This window comes from Dromiciops gliroides, chromosome 4 (assembly GCF_019393635.1).
Source record: "Dromiciops gliroides isolate mDroGli1 chromosome 4, mDroGli1.pri, whole genome shotgun sequence".
NCBI lineage: Eukaryota > Metazoa > Chordata > Mammalia > Microbiotheria > Microbiotheriidae > Dromiciops > Dromiciops gliroides.
The window spans coordinates 259,884,908-259,904,963 of NC_057864.1; the positions used below are offsets into that span (position 1 = coordinate 259,884,908).

The window sequence follows — 20,056 nt, forward strand, 5'->3', positions numbered from 1 at the left end:
ATTGCTGGATGATTCAGGGATGGCTTCCTGTCTAGAGTGGTCTTGAAGAAAACAAGGGATTCTGAGAGTTAGAGGTGATATGGAAGTGTCTTCTAGGAAGGAGGAACAGCCTGGAGCAAAGACTTCTAGATTGGAGATGGGCTGTTGAGGAACAGCAAGGAGACCACTTTGACTGGACTGTAGTAAAAGGATGTTGTTAGCTGTTTGATAGTAGTCGAAAAAGAGTGGTAAAATAAAGAAAGCCACAACAAGGAATAAAATGTGGATCTTCTAATTTAGTTCAGACTCACGAGGATGCTCGAATTATGTTTACATCTTTACAAAGTGGACTGGCAAAACTGGCAACTAGTAAAGGTTTTGGCCAGTGGTTATTATAGGTTGGGGTCACAAAAGCATGACTTAAAAGATAAAATGTTTTTGTAAAAATTTCTGATTGGTATGTAGGAGATTGAAAGAAAATATTGAAAGACTTAACACTGTCATCCCAAGAGTCTTAATTTCTCTTTGTTTCAGGTAAGAAGAGATTGATGGAATTGTTCTTTTCAATAATAATAATGTTAACATGGTGGTATGCATCATATAAGTATGTCTCTTCTAAAGGGTCTTCATATTGCTTAAAATGTCCATTTGAAACATGCTTATTTAAACTTCTTGTTAAATAGGAAGCACAGAACTTGATGGCTCTTACCAATGTGGACACCCCACTGAAAGGTGGTCTTAATACACCATTGCATGAGAGTGACTTCTCTGGTGTGACTCCTCAACGACAGATCATTCAGACGCCAAACACAGTTCTGTCTACCCCATTCAGGTACAGTAAGTGCACCACAGGGCAAGTTTATAATGGAAAAAAACAAAACCCTTCATCCTGGGGATTAGATGATTTGTTTGTTTTATTGAGATAGACAAAATGAAAATAACCCCATTTAGCTTTTTTTTTTTTTTTTTTTTAGTGAGGCAGTTGGGGGTTAAGTGACTTGCCCAGGGTCACACAGCTAGTAAGTGTTAAGTGTCTGAGGCCAGATTTGAACTCAGGTACTCCTGACTCCAGGGCCGGTGCTCTATCCACTGCGCCATCTAGCTGCCCCCCCCCCCCCCATTTAGCTTTTATCTTACCTGTTTCTGTACTCACTGAATGCATAAATACACCCCCTCCCCCCTTCCCCCCCCCCCCCGACTTTAATTAGAGTGTTTTATCCTGTTCTTGTAGCCACTAAAGTGGAAGAGTTGTTTGGTGAATTACCCAAAAAACTCATGTACCTCTGGTGCATTTCAGTAGATAAAGTGTTTCCCCTTTTTCATATGTGCATCTTTGTCTCCCCAACTAAAGATTGTAAGGGCAGTGAATAATACCCTCATTTTCAGGGAATGTAAGGTTTTCTGCCAGAGACTTATAACATGTTGCATTTTTGGAGTAACTGTTAGTATAAATTTTCCTTTCTTTTTGTTTTAAAAACTTTCCTTAAGCTGTTAATTAGAATTTAAAGATGGAAATGGTGATTTTAATCATATAACTCAGCTTTTATTCCTTTTATTTTTCTGTAGGTCTGGTTTAGCACTGAGAAGGGAAACTTGATTTTTCTCTCTTCTCTCCTTTTTCCTATGAAATACTATATGGGAAAGAACTTTGAAAGCACTACCAATATGAGGTTGTGGTATTTCTTGTGTTTTTTAATTTTGCAGGACTCCTTCTCATGGAGCCGAAGGGTTGACTCCTCGAGGTGGAATGACTCCTAAACCAGTTGTTGGCACTACCCCAGGCAGAACTCCTCTAAGGGACAAACTAAACATAAATCCTGAAGAGGGATTGGCAGATTACAGTGACCCCTCATATGTGAAACAGATGGTAAGAAACAAACAGATTCTGTTTTTATCTTTTTTATTTTCATCTTCTGTCTTTCATCCTCTTTCATCTTTTGGTGTTTATGAGTACTAAGTTTTGGATAAACTTGTAAAATAGGACATTTTTCTTTTTCCCAAATCTTGTTAAATATATTTCAAAATCTACACTTAGAAACCAGAGAGGAAAAATGTTCTGAGGGAACAGGAACAACGTCATCTTTTTTTTTTTTTAAACTTCAGTAGTACAACAAATGCTTGTGGATAACGATATACTTTCTTGGATTGGATTTCACTTTACCTTTTATCTACTCTATTCTTGGCTGCTTTGTTTTGTTTAAATTCATTTTCTTGTCTTCTCATTTGTTATATTGCATAGTTGTCTTGTTTTCTCTGTTTCTGTATTTAATACTCTTTTGGGGGGGGGCAGTGCAATGAGGGTTAAGTGACTTGCCCAGGGTCACACAGCTAGTAAGTGTCAAGTGTTTGAGGTCAGATTTGAACTCAGGTCCTTCTGAATCCAGGACTAGAGCTTTATCCACTGAACCACCTAGCTGCCCCTGTATTTAATACTTTTAGGAAGAGGCCCAATCTTGAAATAATATTAGCTTGACTATTGGGTTGTATTGTCTTAATATTTACTGATGAGAGCTATGATATTTTTTTGGTTACTTTATGACATGCAGTGCAGAAATTTTAAAAGCTAGAGTCTCTGTTTCTGCGATGCAAAATAACACTCAGGGTCTTCTCTTGTACCCCCTTTTCCCTTATTGCCAACTTGCTCTGTCAAGTCTCAGCCTTGGATCACTCTCACCATCTTCTGCCTTCGCTCCTACACATGTACTATTGAAAAAAGCTGAGTGGGTTGACTACAATTTAGGTTACATAACCTCAACACTATGGTTAGGTAATCTTTTTGTATCTCCCTAATTGTTTTACTATCCCATTCATCACATAGGCTCTTTCAAACCTTTTCATCTCTCCTCAAATCCCTCCATAGTTCTCTTCCTCCTCCCCTTTAAACTGAGAACCTTGCCATATATTTTTTTTGAGACCATCTGCCAAGAGCTCCTCCTCTTGTCTCATTTCACATCACCCAGATGCCTTCTGCCACTATCTTCTCATTCACCCATGTCTCACATGAAGAGGTGGCCCTTCTCCTTGCCGGGACAAACTCCTCTACATGCACAGGCGATTTCATTCTATCTCATCTTCTCTAATAGATCACCCCCTCCATCATCCCCACTTTCACTTATCTTCAATCTCTCCCTGTCTCCTGGCTGCTCCCCTCCTGTCTACCAATTTGCCTATGTCTCCCTCATACTCAAAAAAACCCTCACTTGATCTATCCATCCCCACTAACAATGTATTGTCCATATTTTCTTTACTTTTTGTGGTTAAATTCCTTGAGAAAGCCTTCACTTCCTTCTCATTCTCCTAAGGTTCTGTACTTTGAATTCTGTTCTCATCGTTCAACTGAAACTATTTCCCAATCAACCCAAGCAGGGCTGAACATGGCAGAGCAGTGACTTGGGCTGGGCTATTTGTGCCATATTTCTTCTGCCTCTTGTGAATAATCTCTTTGAGAAGACCATCTACATTAAGTGCTTCTGTGTTCTCTCCTCTCATTGTCTTCTTACCTCTCTACAATCTGGCTTTTATTCTCATCATTTAACTGAAACTTTTCTCTCCAAAGTTACTAATGACCTTTTTTTTGTTTTTTGTTTTTGTTTTTTTGGTGAGGCAATTGGGGTTAAGTGACTTGCCCAGGGTCACACAGCTAGTAAGTGTTAAGTGTCTGAGGTCGGATTTGAACTCAGGTATTCCTGACTCCAGGGCCGGTGCTCTATCTACTGTGCCATCTAGCTGCCCTTTACTAATGATCTTTTAATTGCCAAGTATTATTGTCTCTGTAGTCTTTGATACTGTTGTTCACTCTTTTCTTGATACTCTCTTTTCTCTAGATTTTTGGGACACCGCTCCCTCCTGGTTCTCTTCCTACTATCTGATCATTCCTTCTTGGTCTTCTTTGTTGGATCTTCATCCAGGTCAGATCTGCTAACCATGGATGCTCCACAGGTTGCTGTCCTGGGCCCTTTTTGCCCTCTGTAGTATTTTACTTGGTGATTTTACCAGATCTTAAAACTCCTATGGATCCAATGATCATTTCTGTGTTGTTGATTCTCAGATCTACCCATCCAGCCGTAACCTATTTGCTGGCCTCTGGTCTTGCATGTCCTACATATTGGACATCTTGGATTGGACGTCTTATAGACAAATTAAACTTATGATGTCCCAAATGGAACTTATCTTTCCCCCCAAAACCCTCCCTTCTTCCTAAATTGCTGATTACTGTTGAAGGTGCCACTGTTCTGTCGGTTGCCCAGGCTCACAGCCTAGGGGAGGCATCCTTTACTCCTTATTCTCTTTCCCTCATATTCAATCTGTGGCTAAGGCCTGTCGATTTTTTCTTTTGTAACTTCTCTCAAATATGCCCCCTTCTCTTCTCTCACGCTGCCTCCTTTGTGGTACAAGTTCTCATTATCTCACACCTGAACTATTATGGTAGCCTGCTAGTCAGTTGGCCTGCCCCTCTCTTGTCTCCCCAATCAGATGTCAAAGTGATCTTCCTGAAGTACCGATTTGACCATGTCTGATTTCTCTATCGAATAAACTCCAGTGATTCACCTCTAGGATCAAATATAAAATCTTCTATTTGCCATTCAGGGCCTTTTATAACCTGGTATGCCTCCCAACCCCCACCCCCCCACCCCCAACACCTCCCCTACCTTTCTTATACCTTACTTCCTCACCACCCACTTCCTACTGTGATCCTGCGACACTGGCTAAAATCTCACCTTCTAAAGGAAGCCTTTCCTAATCCCCCTTAATTCTAGTGTCTTCATTTTATCTATTATTTCCAACTTATCCTGTATATAGCTTGTTTGTACGTAGTTGTATGCATGTTGTCTCCCCCATTAGATTGTAAGCACCATGGGGCAGCTAGGTGGCACAGTGGATAGAGCACTGGCCCTGGATTCAGGAGGACCTGAGTTCAAATCTGGCCCCAGCCACTTGACACTTACTAGCTCTGTGACCCTGGGCATGTCACTTAACCCCAATTGTCTTCTCCCCCCCCCCCAAAAAAAAAAGATTGTAAGCACCTTGAGGGAAGGGATTGTCTTTTGCCTTTCTTTGTATCTTCACTTGGTACATAATAGGTGGTTAATAAATGTTTATTGACTCTCTCTCTCTCTCTCTCTCTCTCTCTCTCACACACACACACACACACACACACACACACACACTTACACATACATAGTTTCCAACCCTGTCTTCAAAGTTCATTTGATTATTTCTTTAGTTAGGTCCCCTTTGCAGTCTGTTATACCTTACTTGTACCTGCTTATCAGCTGATTACTTCTGATGCCACAGAATGAATTTAGAAATGTTGTAATATTGGTGTACTTTGAATTAGGAGACTATTAATTTACATCTCATCTTGATCACATTAATTTAACAAAGTTGTTTTCCTTTTATATCTCTGCTTTGTCTTAAGTGCTAACTATGAGAGACTTTTAAAAATTACAATCTCACCATACCTTAGCTCTAATCTTTCCAGCTAAGAGATATGAAGTAGTTTTCCTTCTTTAATATAATTCATTAGTTTTATCCTGTGAATAATTTATTAATATTAAATTTTCATTCAATATTCAGATAATGTTTCATATTTGACAGCTCTCCATAGCATGGTAGTACTATAAAGGATATTGTTCTATGGTGTTCTTTGCACTCTGTGCTGCCCCTAAACTGTGATTGTATTCAAGGCTGTCCTGGACTCTAGCCTTTCCCATTTCCTTCCCTCTCTCCTCTCTGCAATTTTCACTTGGTAACCATATCCACTCCTATGGGTTCCATTATCATCTCTGTACAAATGACATACAGGACGTTCTAACTAAGGACATCCTTAAGAGGTTGGAGATCCCTACTCATTGAGTAAATTATTCTATTGGGGAGAAACTCACACTGAATCTAATTGTTTACTGATCCATGTAGGACTTCAAAAGGTCTCATTTATTTTCCACAGGAGAGAGAATCTCGTGAGCATCTTCGTTTAGGGTTGATGGGCCTCCCTGCTCCCAAGAACGACTTTGAGATTGTTTTACCAGAAAATGCTGAGAAGGAGCTAGAAGACCGTGAGATCGATGAAACTTATATAGAAGATGCTGCTGATGTAGATGCTCGAAAGCAGGTAACATTTGTGTAAGAAAATGAAGTTTGTAACCAGCATTCCCCAGGTTAGGAAGTCCCTTGGCCTCATGTTGGATAACTGGGATTTAGCCTTTTCCTCAGGGAGTTTGGATGGGAATGAAAATAATAGAAAATCATATCTTTCAATCTTTTCTCATCTCTGTTTTATGGAATTTTGGGTAATCTAGTCTTATGATGAAAGCCCCTATCTACTCTGATGTATCATTTCATTTTAGAAACTGAAATGGATCTTTATGAATGGTATTTTGCTCACACTTTATCTCTTAAGGAACTGCATTTTGATTGGGGTTGATATTGGAGATGTGGTTTGATTCCTATGGCTTTGTTGTCTGAAGAGAAAATAGTGGTTCAGTTTAAAGATTTTTTTAAGGTGAAAGAGAAGAGGACAATGGAAAGGATCAAGTCGACTTCCTGAAAGATTAGAATTTTTTGTTGTTGTTGTTCAGGAAGGAAAAGGATGTTTAATAGATGGAAGACTTCTTATAGTCTGGGAAATGTTCTAGACAATGGTAGCGTATCCTTAGTCTCAAAAATGTGGAACATCCATGGAGATGTTTGATTCCTATGGTTTTATTGTCTCAAGAGAAAGTGGTAGAGATCTCCTTACTTCAAACTCATTATGCTTTCTAAAGCTTTAGAGATTAGAAGCAAAGTAAGTCTCTTAACAGGTGATTCTTTTCAATTCACATTTATTAGGAAATGTCACATAATTGTATATTTGAATTAATGGGTATTTTTAAATGTTCTAGGCTATCCGAGATGCAGAACGTGTAAAGGAATTAAAACGAATGCACAAGGCTGTTCAGAAGGATCTGCCAAGACCTTCAGAAGTAAGAATTTTGAAAGTACCTGAATATTTCTCTCTTCCTAACTTAAACTGTTTCTTCTGCAGGTGCCACCATCTTTTGAAGCATCCAGGTTCTTAACCTTAGAGCCATCTTTGACTGTTCTCATCTCATGACCTAATCTCTTTGTCTTTGTGTAGACTGACTCCCTCATCTGTGCTGTATAGCATTCTTCCTTCTTTCAAAGATCACTTCTGGTGTTTCTTTTCACAGGATTGCTGCAATTGCTATTCTCTGTCCTCCCCTGGAAATTACTTGATAGTTAATTTGAATATATTTTGTCATAAATTTTCTTTGCATATTTTTTTCCCTAAGGGAATATAAGCTCTGGAAATTACTTGGTATTTATTTTGTATTAAATGTTCTGTATACATGTTGTTTTCTCCCAGGAGAGTATAAGTTCCTTGAGGGTAGCAAAATATTTCATTTTATGTCTTTGTAATCCTGGTGCCTACACAGTGGTTGGTGGATAGTAAGTCCTTATTGAATGAATTAATGTCTTTTAATGTAAATATTAATTTTTTTCACACAGTTGATGCTTTTACTTGGCTATAATTTTATCTACTTTCATATACATTTTTGTATTATAGGATTAAGAAATTTTAACAGTGCTTTATTGACTTAGGGTTATAATATATTTCAGTGGTATTCAGAAGTTATTTATACAAGTAAAGAAATGCTTTAAAATTTGGAAGCATTTGTTGCTTGATTTCTGCTAGAACAATAGCAGCATTAATATTTCTTTATAAACTTGCGTAATATTTGATATTTGACTTTGTTTAGTCAATTTATTCCTTTATTTTTAAAATTTTAGGTAAATGAAACTATCCTAAGACCCTTAAATGTAGAACCACCACTAACAGACCTACAGAAAAGTGAAGAACTAATTAAAAAAGAGATGATCACAATGCTTCATTATGATCTTCTACATCATCCTTATGGAGAACAAGCTGGAAATAAAAAAGGGAAAACTCTAGGATTTGGAAGTAATAGTACTGAGCACATAACTTACCTAGAACACAACCCCTATGAGAAATTCTCCAAAGAGGAACTGAAGAAGGTATGGCTTAACTGGAATATTTTTATATCAGGGTTACAAATTATATCCTGTGTCTCATGGATGAATTTTGATCATTATTACACACTGGCCAACAATTTAAAAATTCATTCAGAACCTATGTATTCTTTTTTTTTTTTTTTTAGTGAGGCAATTGGGGTTAAGTGACTTGCTCAGGGTCACACAGCTAGTAAGTGTTAAGTGTCTGAGGTCAGCTTTTGAACTCAGGTACTCCTGACTTCAGGGCCGGTGCTCTATCTACTGCGCCACCTAGCTGCCCCACGCCACCTAGCTGCCCCAGAAACTATGTATTCTTATGAGCATAAAGAGAAAGTTGTTTTGTGATGTAGACTGCTTGGTATTCATGATCACATTTAGGAGCTTTTTTTGGTTCAGTTATTTTCCTACCCTTTGTTAGAATAAAGACTATAGAATTGGGCTAGTGAGTTTCTTAAAACTTTTTTTTAAACTAGGTGTTTTTGGCCAAGGAGATGAGAAAACTCAAATGTTCTCACAAAATATAAGAAAATTTACTGTCTTTGGGAGTAGCAGTTTTACCAGATAACATAATGACTTTGTTGGTATGATTTTCAAATTCTGGGCTTCACTAGTGTGGTAGGTGATAAAAGATCACCATGATGGATGTGGCTGTGTTCTTCATCATGGCTGCCATGGTTACTAGACTTTGATGGTACTGCTACTTGGCTTTCAAGAAAATGTTACTAATTCAGAGTGATGGGTAAGGTAAGCACGTGGAAATATTCTTTAGTTCATTCTTCACTAATTCAGAGGTTTTGTAATTTTATTTACTCAAATTTCTTCTCTCTATCCATTTTGAAGATAATTTTTTTTGTCTTGCTTGGATAAATCTTGTCTATTTATTCCTTTCCTCTTTCCTTCATTATATTTTTCCTTGTTTTTCTTGGTTTGACATAGTAGCCATTGTTAGGAGTGACAGCTTCTTAGAATGCCAAGAAAATCCAGTTGGTTTCCTAGCTGGAGAAGGATGATACTAGTTAGACAGCATTTTCCCTAGTGTTTAGTGTTTACTAGTACAGGGTGGGCCAAAAGTCATGACAGGATTTCAATATTTAATAACTCCTTTTTTTTTTTTGTTTTTAATTTACAATACTATAGCATCATATACAGTGTATGTAGGAAATGAATTTATATTACTGTGAAAAATCAGATCTTGTAAATGGCAAAAAATAAAGAAAAAATAATTTCCAAGAAGTTATTCAAACACTGTGGCTTTTGACCCACCTTGTAGTTCACTGATTACTAGCGGTAGCTAGTAGTTGCTTCCCAACCCTGTGGGGAAGCAGTGGACCATTTAGTTGCTAGTGCATTTACGCCTGAACTTTCTTTCCCTAACCCCAAATATTTAAGCTTTAGGTACAATTTGAAACCTAGAAAGAAATGAAAAATTTTAAACACTTTCTTTCAGTCACACTGCAGATAATCTTTATTTTCTTTGTCTTTTCAGTTAGAAACATCATGTCACAGAGTCTTTCCTTATAATTACTTAAAATGAAAAGGCTTAAGTGGCATTCTAAGCATAGATTTGGATCAAGGAATTGATTCCAGTTACTTTTACTCTAAATGCTGTTTTACTTTGAATCACTGTTTTGTAAGTAAATGAGGATGAGAGTTGGGTCAGGAATCCAGTGCTTACTTAATTACTGCTTTTTAGAGTGAAGATCATAAAGGGGGAAGAAGTGAGAAGAAATGAATTATGTAGACTAATACAGCTTTGAAAAATAATGTCGACTAGTTAGAGGTTCTTGGTGGGGAGGGCTTATATTTTTAATACATTTTTCAATAGTATAATTTAGTTGTAATATAGCGAACATATTAGTTTGTAAAATGTAATAACAGAAATTATTTATAATATAGTAAACATAGAATATTAAAACTGGAAGGGATCTTTTGGACAATCTGGTCTAACCTACCAATTTTCTAGAGTGAGAATAGATGAAATCATTTCTCTTTGCTTGCATTTTTTTAGTCAATTCATCCTTTATAGATTATGTAGTGGTAAAACTGAATTAGGAGTTTTTGCCACATATTTTATATATATATATATATATATATATATATATATATATATATATATATTTGTGGGGGGCGGGGGGCAATGAGGGTTAAGTGACTTGTCCAGGGTCACACAGCTAGTAAGTAAGTATTTGAACTCAGGTCCTCCTGAATCCAGAGCCAGTGCTTTATCCACTGTGCCACCTAACTGCCCCCCACATATAATACTGAGTACAATTTTAATAAGAAATCATGGAATCTTAGAATTCTAAGAGGCACTTCATGGGACATCTAGTCAGCCTGAAGAAGGAATCCTCTTGATAATATATATGTACATTATACAACACTCTTGTTGTTCAGTTTCCAAATCTACCAAACTGTATTGTCCTTTAACCCACACCTCTCCATTATGTCCAAAAGGGATTTCATGAGACTTTCAGGTATCTGGCAGTTCAGTAATCCACTAGTCTAGTAACATTTTGAAAAACAAAGGAAAAAACCCTGCACCACTTTGGTCTCTTCCATCTATGAAATCCTTTATGATATACTTACTTACATCACACAATTTAGCACTGGAATATAAACTGCAACGTTTCTTTATCTAATTTAGCTAAACAAATTCGACATATATGTATTTAGCATCTACCGTGTATAAGCCACTATACTAGATGCGATGGGAGGTAGTCATGAATTAGATCATGCCCTTGTGAAGCTGTAAAATGTCATTAGGTGTAAAAGCCAGTATCATGGATTTAGAGCTCGAGGGGCCTTCAGAGGTCATTTAGTCTAACCTCCCAACACACCTCCATACCCTCATCTTACAGATGAGCAAAGTGGTGGGACTCAGGGAAGTTGGGACTTGTCCAAGGTCATACAGTAGTAAGGATTAGGGCTGTGATTTGGATTCAGCTCCTCTGACTCCAGAGCTGGCGTTCTTTCCATTGTACTATGAGCACAGGTAACTTGCAGCACAAAATGTGAGAAAGGTTTGTTCATCAGAGGGTGGGATGAAGTTCTCTATTAATTCAGAGAAGAGAATGATGACTTTAGTCTGGGGCATTAGGTGAGCCTTTTTAGCAGAGATGGTGTTTGAGCAGGGCTTTAAAAGAATGGGCAAGGATACAGTGGGGAGAGCTGGGGAAGGAAACGGTGGGAATAGAATCAAGTCTGGGTAAAGAGTGGGTAGGCCAGTAGTAGTGAGGTGTGTGAGAAGAGAACACTGGGCCAGGGTCAGAAAACCTAAGTGTGAGTCCTAGCTCTGCTCTTCATTATCTATGTGACCTTGTATAAGCCATGTTAGCCTTGTACAAGCCATGTTACACAAACAAGAGTTGGGAATTAGATAATCTCTAGAGGTCTTTCTGGCTTAACATTTTAAGAACTTAAGACTGCTTATCACATTATTATTAAGTAGTTAAACCTGAAAAAACCTTTTGAAAATGAAACAATTTTTTTTATATATGTGTCTTTTTTGACAGTTAAATTCTATTTGTTTATTTATTTTGTAATGAACAAAAATAGTTCCTCTTCCTAATTGAAAAAAGAAAAAACAAAACCCTTACAACAGAAATTCACAGTCAAGCAAAACAGATCCCCTTTTTGGCCATTTCCAAAAGTATACATTCTATACCGAGCCCATCACCTCTTTCTCAGAAGGGTGAGTGGCATGCTTCTTCACTGGTTCTCTAAAATCATGGTTAGTCATTCAAAGTTCTTTATTTTTAGAGTGCTGATGTGATGGTATAAATTGTTATCTTTGTTCTGCTTATTTCACTCTGCATCAATTCACAAAGTCTCCCAGTTTTCACCAAAATCATCCCTTTCTTTATTTCTTATGGCACAGTAGTATTCTGTTCCATCCATATTCGATACTTTGTACAGTCCAACTCATGAATACCTCCCTAGTTTCCAGTTCTTTGCTACTACAAAAATGGCTGCTATAAATATTTTTAAATATATGGGTTGTTTTCCTTTTTCATGAATCTGCTCTGGTATAGGCTTAGTATTGGTATTTCAGGATCAAAGGGAATGCACCATTGACTAACTTTTGGGGCATAATTCACAATTGTTTCCAGAATGGATTGGATTAATTCACAGTCTTAGCAACTGTACATTAATGCACCTGTTTTCCCACAGCTCTCCCAACATTTGTCATTTTCCATTTTTGTTAATTTGGCTAGTCTGATGGGTATGAGGTGGAATATTTAGAGTTGCTAATTTGTATTTTTATAATTATTAGTCAGTCAGAACATTTTTTATATAGCTATTGATAGCTTAGATTTCTTCCTTTGAAAACTGCCTCTTATCCTTTATCCTTTAATCTTTTATCAGTTGGGGAATGGCTCTTATTTTTAAATTTACATCAGCTCCTTATATATCTTGGAAATGGCCTTTCTCAGAGGTTTTTGCTACAAAGGTTTTCCCCGTAGTTGTTTCCTCTTAATTTTAGTTACATGGGTTTTTAAACCTGGAAACCTTCAAGATCATCGAATGCAGGTCTCTTCCCTAACTTTCCAGATGAGGGAAACTAATAGAGTCTAGAGTCTTGCCATGTGAAATATGGTGGCACAATTTTCAGCTATTATAATCAGGAGAATGAAAAAAAGTAGGCTTTTAGAAAAATTAAATAGATCATATTTTTTAATAATGAGAAACTCTGAATATGTTCTGTTATTTTGCTTTAAAAGGGAGTTTTATATGATGGTCACTTTCCCTTGATCCAAAATCTTTTTGGCTTGTATTTATTTATTTTCCTACATTACCAGCAATATTTAAAACCTATTATAGTATTCAAAGGACAGCAATATATCATGCTGGCAAAAGGCCATGAGGCAAAGGTAGACTTCAACATATCACTCTGGACTGCCTTTTTGGCAATGCACCTTAATGAAATTGTACATATTTCTCCATTCTCTCTGAACAGTTGATAAGAGAGCCTGAGCTTACTAAAATCTGTCCAATGTCCCTGACTCCATCCTTAGATAGTCTAGAGGGCATTCCTTTTTTTTTTTTTTTTTTTTTTTTTTTTTAGTGAGGCAGTTGGGGTTAAGTGACTTGCCCAGGGTCACACAGCTAGTAAGTGTTAAGTGTCTGAGGCCGGATTTGAACTCAGGTACTCCTGACTCCAGGGCTGGTGCTCTATCCACTGTGCCACCTAGCTGCCCCTAGAGGGCATTCCTAAAGAAGGGAAGTGTGTTTTAATAACAAAAAACCCCACCACTTGGCTCTGATTCATAGTATTTATTGGAGTCTGTGAGGCATAAATGTGAAGGGAAAGTATTCAGGAGATAGAGGAAGGAAAGAAGGAACAGGGATTAGTATTTGGTATTTGACCAAGCTTTTTGATCACTGATCTATATGACCTCATAGACCTCTTAGTTCATTTTGTCTAGCTATATAGTTTTTTCTACCACGTTTTGCCTTCCTTTAGAAACCTAATCCTTAATAAAGTTTTCATTATACACTTGGTGATGGCAGGTAATCATGGTGTTCTTTCTTATTTAAATTATTACCACAAACAGGCTCAAGACCTTTTGACACAGGAGATGGAAGTAGTAAAACAAGGAATGAGCCATGGTGAGCTGTCAAATGAAGCTTATAACCAGGTGTGGGAAGAATGTTACAGTCAAGTTTTATATCTACCTGGACAGAGCCGTTACACACGAGCCAACTTGGCGAGCAAAAAGGACAGGATTGAATCACTTGAAAAGAGACTCGAGGTTGGTATCCTTTTCCTCTTCTTACTTAAATGTGACTTCCTTATAATACTGATTCCCTAGTAAACCAAATCTTAGTGTTACTGAAAGATTCAGAATAAGAGAGGTTTAATATGCTTTAAATTTAGAACAGGTTATCATGCCTATACCCTAATAGTTGCCAAAGAGAAATAAGCAGAATAGTTTCCTAATCCTCCTTGACCTTATTCAGTAATTATACAGAGAAATTGATGGGACCGCAGGGTATTACCCAGGTCCATTGTAAGTCTGTAGCATTTAGGTTTGAGAGGAATTAACTGTGGACACTCTCTGGGCCAATGTAAAGCCCTCCTCCAGGATCAAGGATCTTGCACTTCCTCTTACAGGAAATGTCTGTACTTAGGGGGCTTGCTTCTCAGTGCCAATAGAGCAAAATTGAAAACCGGCTCCCTTTGCTTGCTAGTAGTAGTAGTTTATGCAAACTCTAGGGTATAGTGGTAGGGCAGAGACGCTTTACCTGGGTTATGGCTTAATGATTTCACATGTCTGTGAAATAAGTTGGAATGAATCAACTGGAATTTCACGGCATGTGGTTTCTTTATATAAGCTGAATGTTTTGAATTCCGGAAGCTGTGTAGGCTTTTTGCCAGTGGTGCCAAGTGTGGTACAGCAGACTGGCTGCTTGTGAGGTTCGTGGTGGTGGGCTGTCCTGAGACCTCAAAGTTGGAGACTGCTCACAGGAAGGGATCAGTGTTCCACAATTAGAAGGCCAAGATTTACTTCTTTGGGCTAAGATGATTATTATTTTTTCCAGTGGGCAAGTTTAACAATTTTATTTCTTTGGAGTAAAATCACAGAAATATAGTTTTCATTTGAAAACTGTTCTAAGCCTTAAATGATGTTTTTCTTAAAATCAAGTGTATTGACTCCTGTTTGTTTGGTGTTGCCTGTTCAACCATCAAACTTAAAGATTAGAGAGCCCTGCTCCAACAGGGTGTGTGTGGGAGGCACGAGTTTGGTTTCCTCATGAAGGAATCCTCTTCAGAGCAAACTTTCGAGATCTTCATTGCTTATGTTTAACTGAACACTCAAGCTGTACTTAATATCTTCCAGTAGGGTGTACTGTTGCTCTGTGCTTGTTCTCGTTTTATAATGAGTGATATAGAATGCTGATTGATCTGTGAACTGTTTTTTTTCTATTGTATGGACTTCGTTTTTTAAAAAATAAATTTTTATTTATATCTTTTGTTTCTTACATCATCATAGGTATACCCATTATTCCTCCCCTTCCTTTTTCCTCTCCCAGAGAGTGATACCATAAAACAAATAGCATTTTTTTAAAGGGGAAAAAAATCAGCGCAATTGATCAAAACATTGAAAAAGTCTGAAAGCATGTGTGATGTGTAATACCTATGAATTTCCCACCTCTGTAGAGGTGGGGGTTGGGTGTGGCTTCTCATATTTCTTAATTTGTGTCCTGCTTGATCTTTATAATTTTGCTACATTTACTTTTGATTTTTTTGGTGTGTTGGTAGTTCTTTCCATTTATGTTGCTGTAGTCACTGTGTATATATGGGGACTTTCTTCTTGTTGATGGCTTTCTGGAAGTGTAAATCCAGTAATGGACTCTCTCCTTCACAGGGTTTAGACATTTTAAGTCACTTTATTTTTATAATTCCAAATTGCTTTCCAAAGTGATTGAACCATTTCACAGTTCCACCAGTAATGTATTATAATATGCCTCTCATTCCACAACCTCTCCAACATTGACTATTGACTTTTTTTGTTGCCTGCTACTTTGCTGAAGCTATTAATAGTCTTAAGTAAATATCTTTGCTGATAACTTAAGAGTTGTCAAATTACATTTCTCTAATTATTGGTGATTTTGTATAGTTTTACAGATGGTGCTGTGTAGTTTGCATTTTGTCTTTAAAGACTGCTTGTCATTTTGCACTTTCATATTTTACCCATTGATATAAAAACAAATGGCTCTTTTACCATTTATTTGTCTGTTGGAGAATCTGATAGATTCTTAATTCTCTGTAAACTTTGGATGTCATCTTTTTATCTGAGATGTTTAATGCCTATATAGTACATTTTTACAAGTTTTTCTGCCAAATAGCTAAAGTAAATGCTTCAGTTATCTGAAAAATCTTTTCACATTGAACACTCAGTTATAATGGAGAAAATGTTACCTTATTTGAAAGGAAGCTGGAATTGGAATTAGAAGCGTTTTAGTCAAAAGCAAGTTCACTCTAAGTAGAAGTAAGATGCTAAGTGTCATTGGACATAATACTTTTCAGTGACATAATTGCCAGTGTGTGTTAAAATGAGATTAATAGTCAGAATTTAGGTCTAGCCCTTAAATTTAATAGGACTTGAAAGAGTATCTAAATAGCTGTTTGAGGAAGTTTGGCTGAAAAGTAAATTTTGTCATATTAGCTATAAAAATGGAAAGTCTTTCCTTGGAGGTGGGAAGTAGGTCCAGAAGTGATACCTCTCCCAGAATTTTACTGGCGGGGTCCATTTATGGAGGAAATATTATGTAGCATTAAGTTCTTAGAAACAGAGTTTGAATTTAAGACTGCACATAATGGAGTCAGCAATCCATTGTGGTGTCCTTGAATTGTAAGGGACGCTTCTTGGTTTATGGAATTCCTTTAGCAAAATTAGCTGCACAAAGAATACAAAGAATCCTCTTTTTCTTCTGGCTTCTGTTATAAAATCGGAAACGTTCTCTGAGAAAAAAGTTCCATTAAAGAAAATGAGGGAAAGTGTTTAGAAGACTGTTAGCTTCATGGTGTGCTGTGTGGGGCCGTTCTTGCAAGGAATGGTGCTCTACATCATTTGCCACTTGTGTGATCCCTTAAGACTTGGCACGCTGATATCCTTAGTGTAGCAGCATTGATAATAAGTTGAAATAAATGTTTGCTTTTTTTTTTTTTTTAAGTAAATGCTTTTCTGTAGTTTATGTCATGGAGCTTGTATTTGGTAAAGATGAGTTTCTTAAATTTTTCCCCCGTATTGCTTTTCCATATAACATGATCTTCCATATAGTGGTGTAGGCTTTACATAGGAAATACAAAATACCCATGGTTCCCTAGAATTTTTTATTTTAATAAAATTATGTAAACAAAAAGAGAATGGAAAAAAGTTTTGAAATTGACTCTTAAAGGCAATTTGCTTTTCCTTCCTTGGATTTGACCATTTTAGGTTGTCTTCTCTTTATTTTTTCTTTCCTTAAAATTTATCTTCTATAAATTATTTTTGTAGTTTCTTGGAATCCACAGCCCAGTGTTTTGCGCCAGAGGTTTTTACAAAGCTCAGGCTAAATTAGGTGTAATTTTTGGCATTAAATGGATGCTAGTAGTTTAGAAATTATTAAAATCACTGGTGATTTGGGGATTGTTAAATGACGCAACAATATGAGGTAAGTTAGCTCTTTTAGGTTACCAGAATATAAAAAGCTACCCTAATTACTCATGAACAGTTACTCAGCATGAGGGTTTGTTCTTAACGTTATTTAGTAAGCCCCAAGTTTCTTCTTGTATGAATAGGTCAGTGTAATATAGTTCCTTTGCTTAGTATTCATGGAAACTGCTGTGCAAAGAGGCCTAGCAAAACCCCCTTTCTATGGATCCCTTTCCGGAACAGGTTGGAAGAGTAAGTAGGAGGACCTGTATAAAGGACTCAGTATTGAGTTCCAATAATCCTCCTCTGTCCCCATGCAAGAAATAATGATAAACTAGCCAGCACGTAGTCACTGAATTTGGCATTTAATGAATCTACACTCATAAGTGTGTGTGGAACAGAATGCAATTGCACTTTTTTTTTGGTGGGGCAGTGAGGGTTAAGTGACTTGCCCAGGGTCACACAGCTAGTGTGGCAAGTGTCTGAGGCTGGATTTGAACTCAGGTCCTCCTGAATCCAGGACCCGCGCTTTATCCACTGTGCCACCTAGCTGCTCTCAAAAATTTTTTTTTTTTTCCAACTGCACAATTCTTAAGAACTGATTTACCATGGAACACATCACAATACAGTCAATCCAGAAGTTACATATTTGATTTTGGAATGTTTATTTGTACTTTAAATACATGTAAAGTGACACAAATATTTTGGAAGTAATATGTGAGCATTTTAGACATGGTTATGATTCATAGGGCAGGTTTGCTTGAAGATTAAGGAACCTCCACAGGCATCTATTTTGTGGTGTAGATTCTTTGGTGTCATTCAAACAGAAACAGATCTCTGCTTACATAGCAACTTAGAAAAATACAAGTTACTATTATATTGTGTCATAGTTTTATTTATTTTGTTAAACATTTCTCAGTTTTATTTTAATCTGGTTCTTACAAATGAGAGTTTGCAGCCAAATGGTGAGTCCGATATGTCTGGTGTAGGTTCATAACTGGGCATAATGAATGAGTACTTCATGAGATAGTGTGCTTTGGAGTTAGAGGAACTGTTAATGAAATGGGAGGCTGTTATGATTTCAGAACTTCTCTAGACAAGCAAGGAAAAGAAGACTGTCCACTCAGACTCTTTTCTTCCTCTAACCCCCTCCATTTAAAAAAAGATTGTGAGATGATGAGGAGGAGAAGGTGAGTTAAAAGTTTTGTTTTTGGAGGTTGAGGCATTTGACTTAAGAGTAAGGCTTGAGGGCAGCTAGATGGCACAGTGGATAGAGCACCGGCCCTGAAGTCAGGAGTACCTGAGTTCAAATCCGGCCTCAGACACTTAACACTTACTAGCTGTGTGACTCTGGACAAGTCACTTGACCCCAATTGCCTCACTGGAAAAAAAAAAAAAGAGTAAGGCTTGAACATTCAAGGATGATTGCCCTTTGGTGGCTGAATAAAAACCATGATGACTTCAATCTTCAGTGCCAACAGCAGGCTCCTTCCTGCTGCTTCTACTAACTGATAAGGCATGCTGACAGCAGCTTGGAGCTGGGGGAGGCTTCAAAAAGCAGGCACAAGATCCCCATGCACAGCAGCCTGGGCCTGAATGGTGGTATAAATAGATATGGGTGGGACAGGATGGTCTAACAGTTGGTATTCATAATGATTGCCCTTAGTCATTGAGAAAAAATGATATTCTTTTTACAAAGGCAGGGGAAACGCAGGCATACCTGCACCTAATGTGTGTTGGTTGTGGGAAAACAGTTCTGGGCACATTGACACAGATCGTAAGATAGATTTAGAGCCCAGACGCACCTTAGAGGCCATTTCGTTCAGCCTTCTTATTTTACAGTTGAAGGTATATAGGGAACAGTTCCATAGGAAAGACTGCATTTAGGGTACTTTGGTAAAGGCCCCAGAGAAGCTTTTCTGACTTCTCCATGCTGGTGGCAGCATTGTCTCTGGTACTGAGGACCCAATAGATCTATCAGTTATCATCTTTTAAAAAAATCTGCTCTGGAATGTTTCTGGCTCTTCAGAACTTATTTTTGCTTAGAACTAGGGTTTGTTTCCTGATGTTTTTGTTTTATTTTTGCCAAGTATAGAGCACTAGGAATTTATTCTATTCAACTTCCCCAGAGCCAAACAACATTCAAGTCTAGCCAGCTGCCCCCTTGTGGTGAAGTTTGGGGATAATATATTGTGAATGTGTTTTCAAAATGACATTGGTTAGGGTAGTAGGACAGTGTTATTCAGGTTATATAGGCAGCTAGGTGGCCCAGTAGATAGAGTGCCAGGCCTAGACTCAGGAAGACCTGAGTTCAGATCTGACCTCAGACAGTTAGTAAGTAGCTCTGTGATTCTGGGCAAGTCACTTAACCCTGTTTGCCTCAATTTTTTTATTTGTAAAATAAGCTGGAGACGGAAATGGCAGACTGCTCTAGTATCTTTGCCAAGAAAACCCCAAATGGGGTCATGAAGAATCAGACATGATTGAAATGACCGAACAGCAAAAAATAACATTTTCACACTCAGACCTGAAATAGTTGAAATAAAATTAAAATAGTTTGGGTTTGTAAAAGGGCAATCCTCTTAGCTATTTGGAAAATTCAGCTATCCAAGATGACCAGATCTTTAAAGTTTCTGGTTATTTGAAGTCTACTTGTATGTTCGTTCTTTTTTTTTTTTAACTTATATGTTCATTAACTGAAATAAGTTTTAACTAGAAGAATTTTGTATTTGCCTTATGTTATAACTTTAGAAGCAGTTGAGTAATTTGAAGCAACTTTTTGGTGTACTACAGAAGTAACTTATAAGTATGTAATATGTAAAACACATTTTAAATTTTGGTTTACCCCTTGAAACCAAAGGATGATCCATATGTTTTTAAATGGATGCGTCTTTGCCCTCAGT

At 37.3% G+C, this 20,056-nt stretch overlaps 1 protein-coding gene across 1 annotated transcript in view; it reads left to right on the forward strand.

Annotated features, from left to right (window-relative positions):
* Positions 1–20,056, forward strand: part of CDC5L (cell division cycle 5 like) — a 50,159-nt gene that overhangs the window by 22,999 nt on the left and 7,104 nt on the right. Inside the window, exons 9-14 of the mRNA XM_043964040.1 lie at positions 663–811; positions 1,684–1,846; positions 5,927–6,091; positions 6,861–6,941; positions 7,771–8,016; positions 13,569–13,766. Of these exons, the coding sequence (XP_043819975.1) occupies positions 663–811; positions 1,684–1,846; positions 5,927–6,091; positions 6,861–6,941; positions 7,771–8,016; positions 13,569–13,766 (1,002 nt within the window). The remainder of the gene's footprint in view (positions 1–662; positions 812–1,683; positions 1,847–5,926; positions 6,092–6,860; positions 6,942–7,770; positions 8,017–13,568; positions 13,767–20,056) is intronic.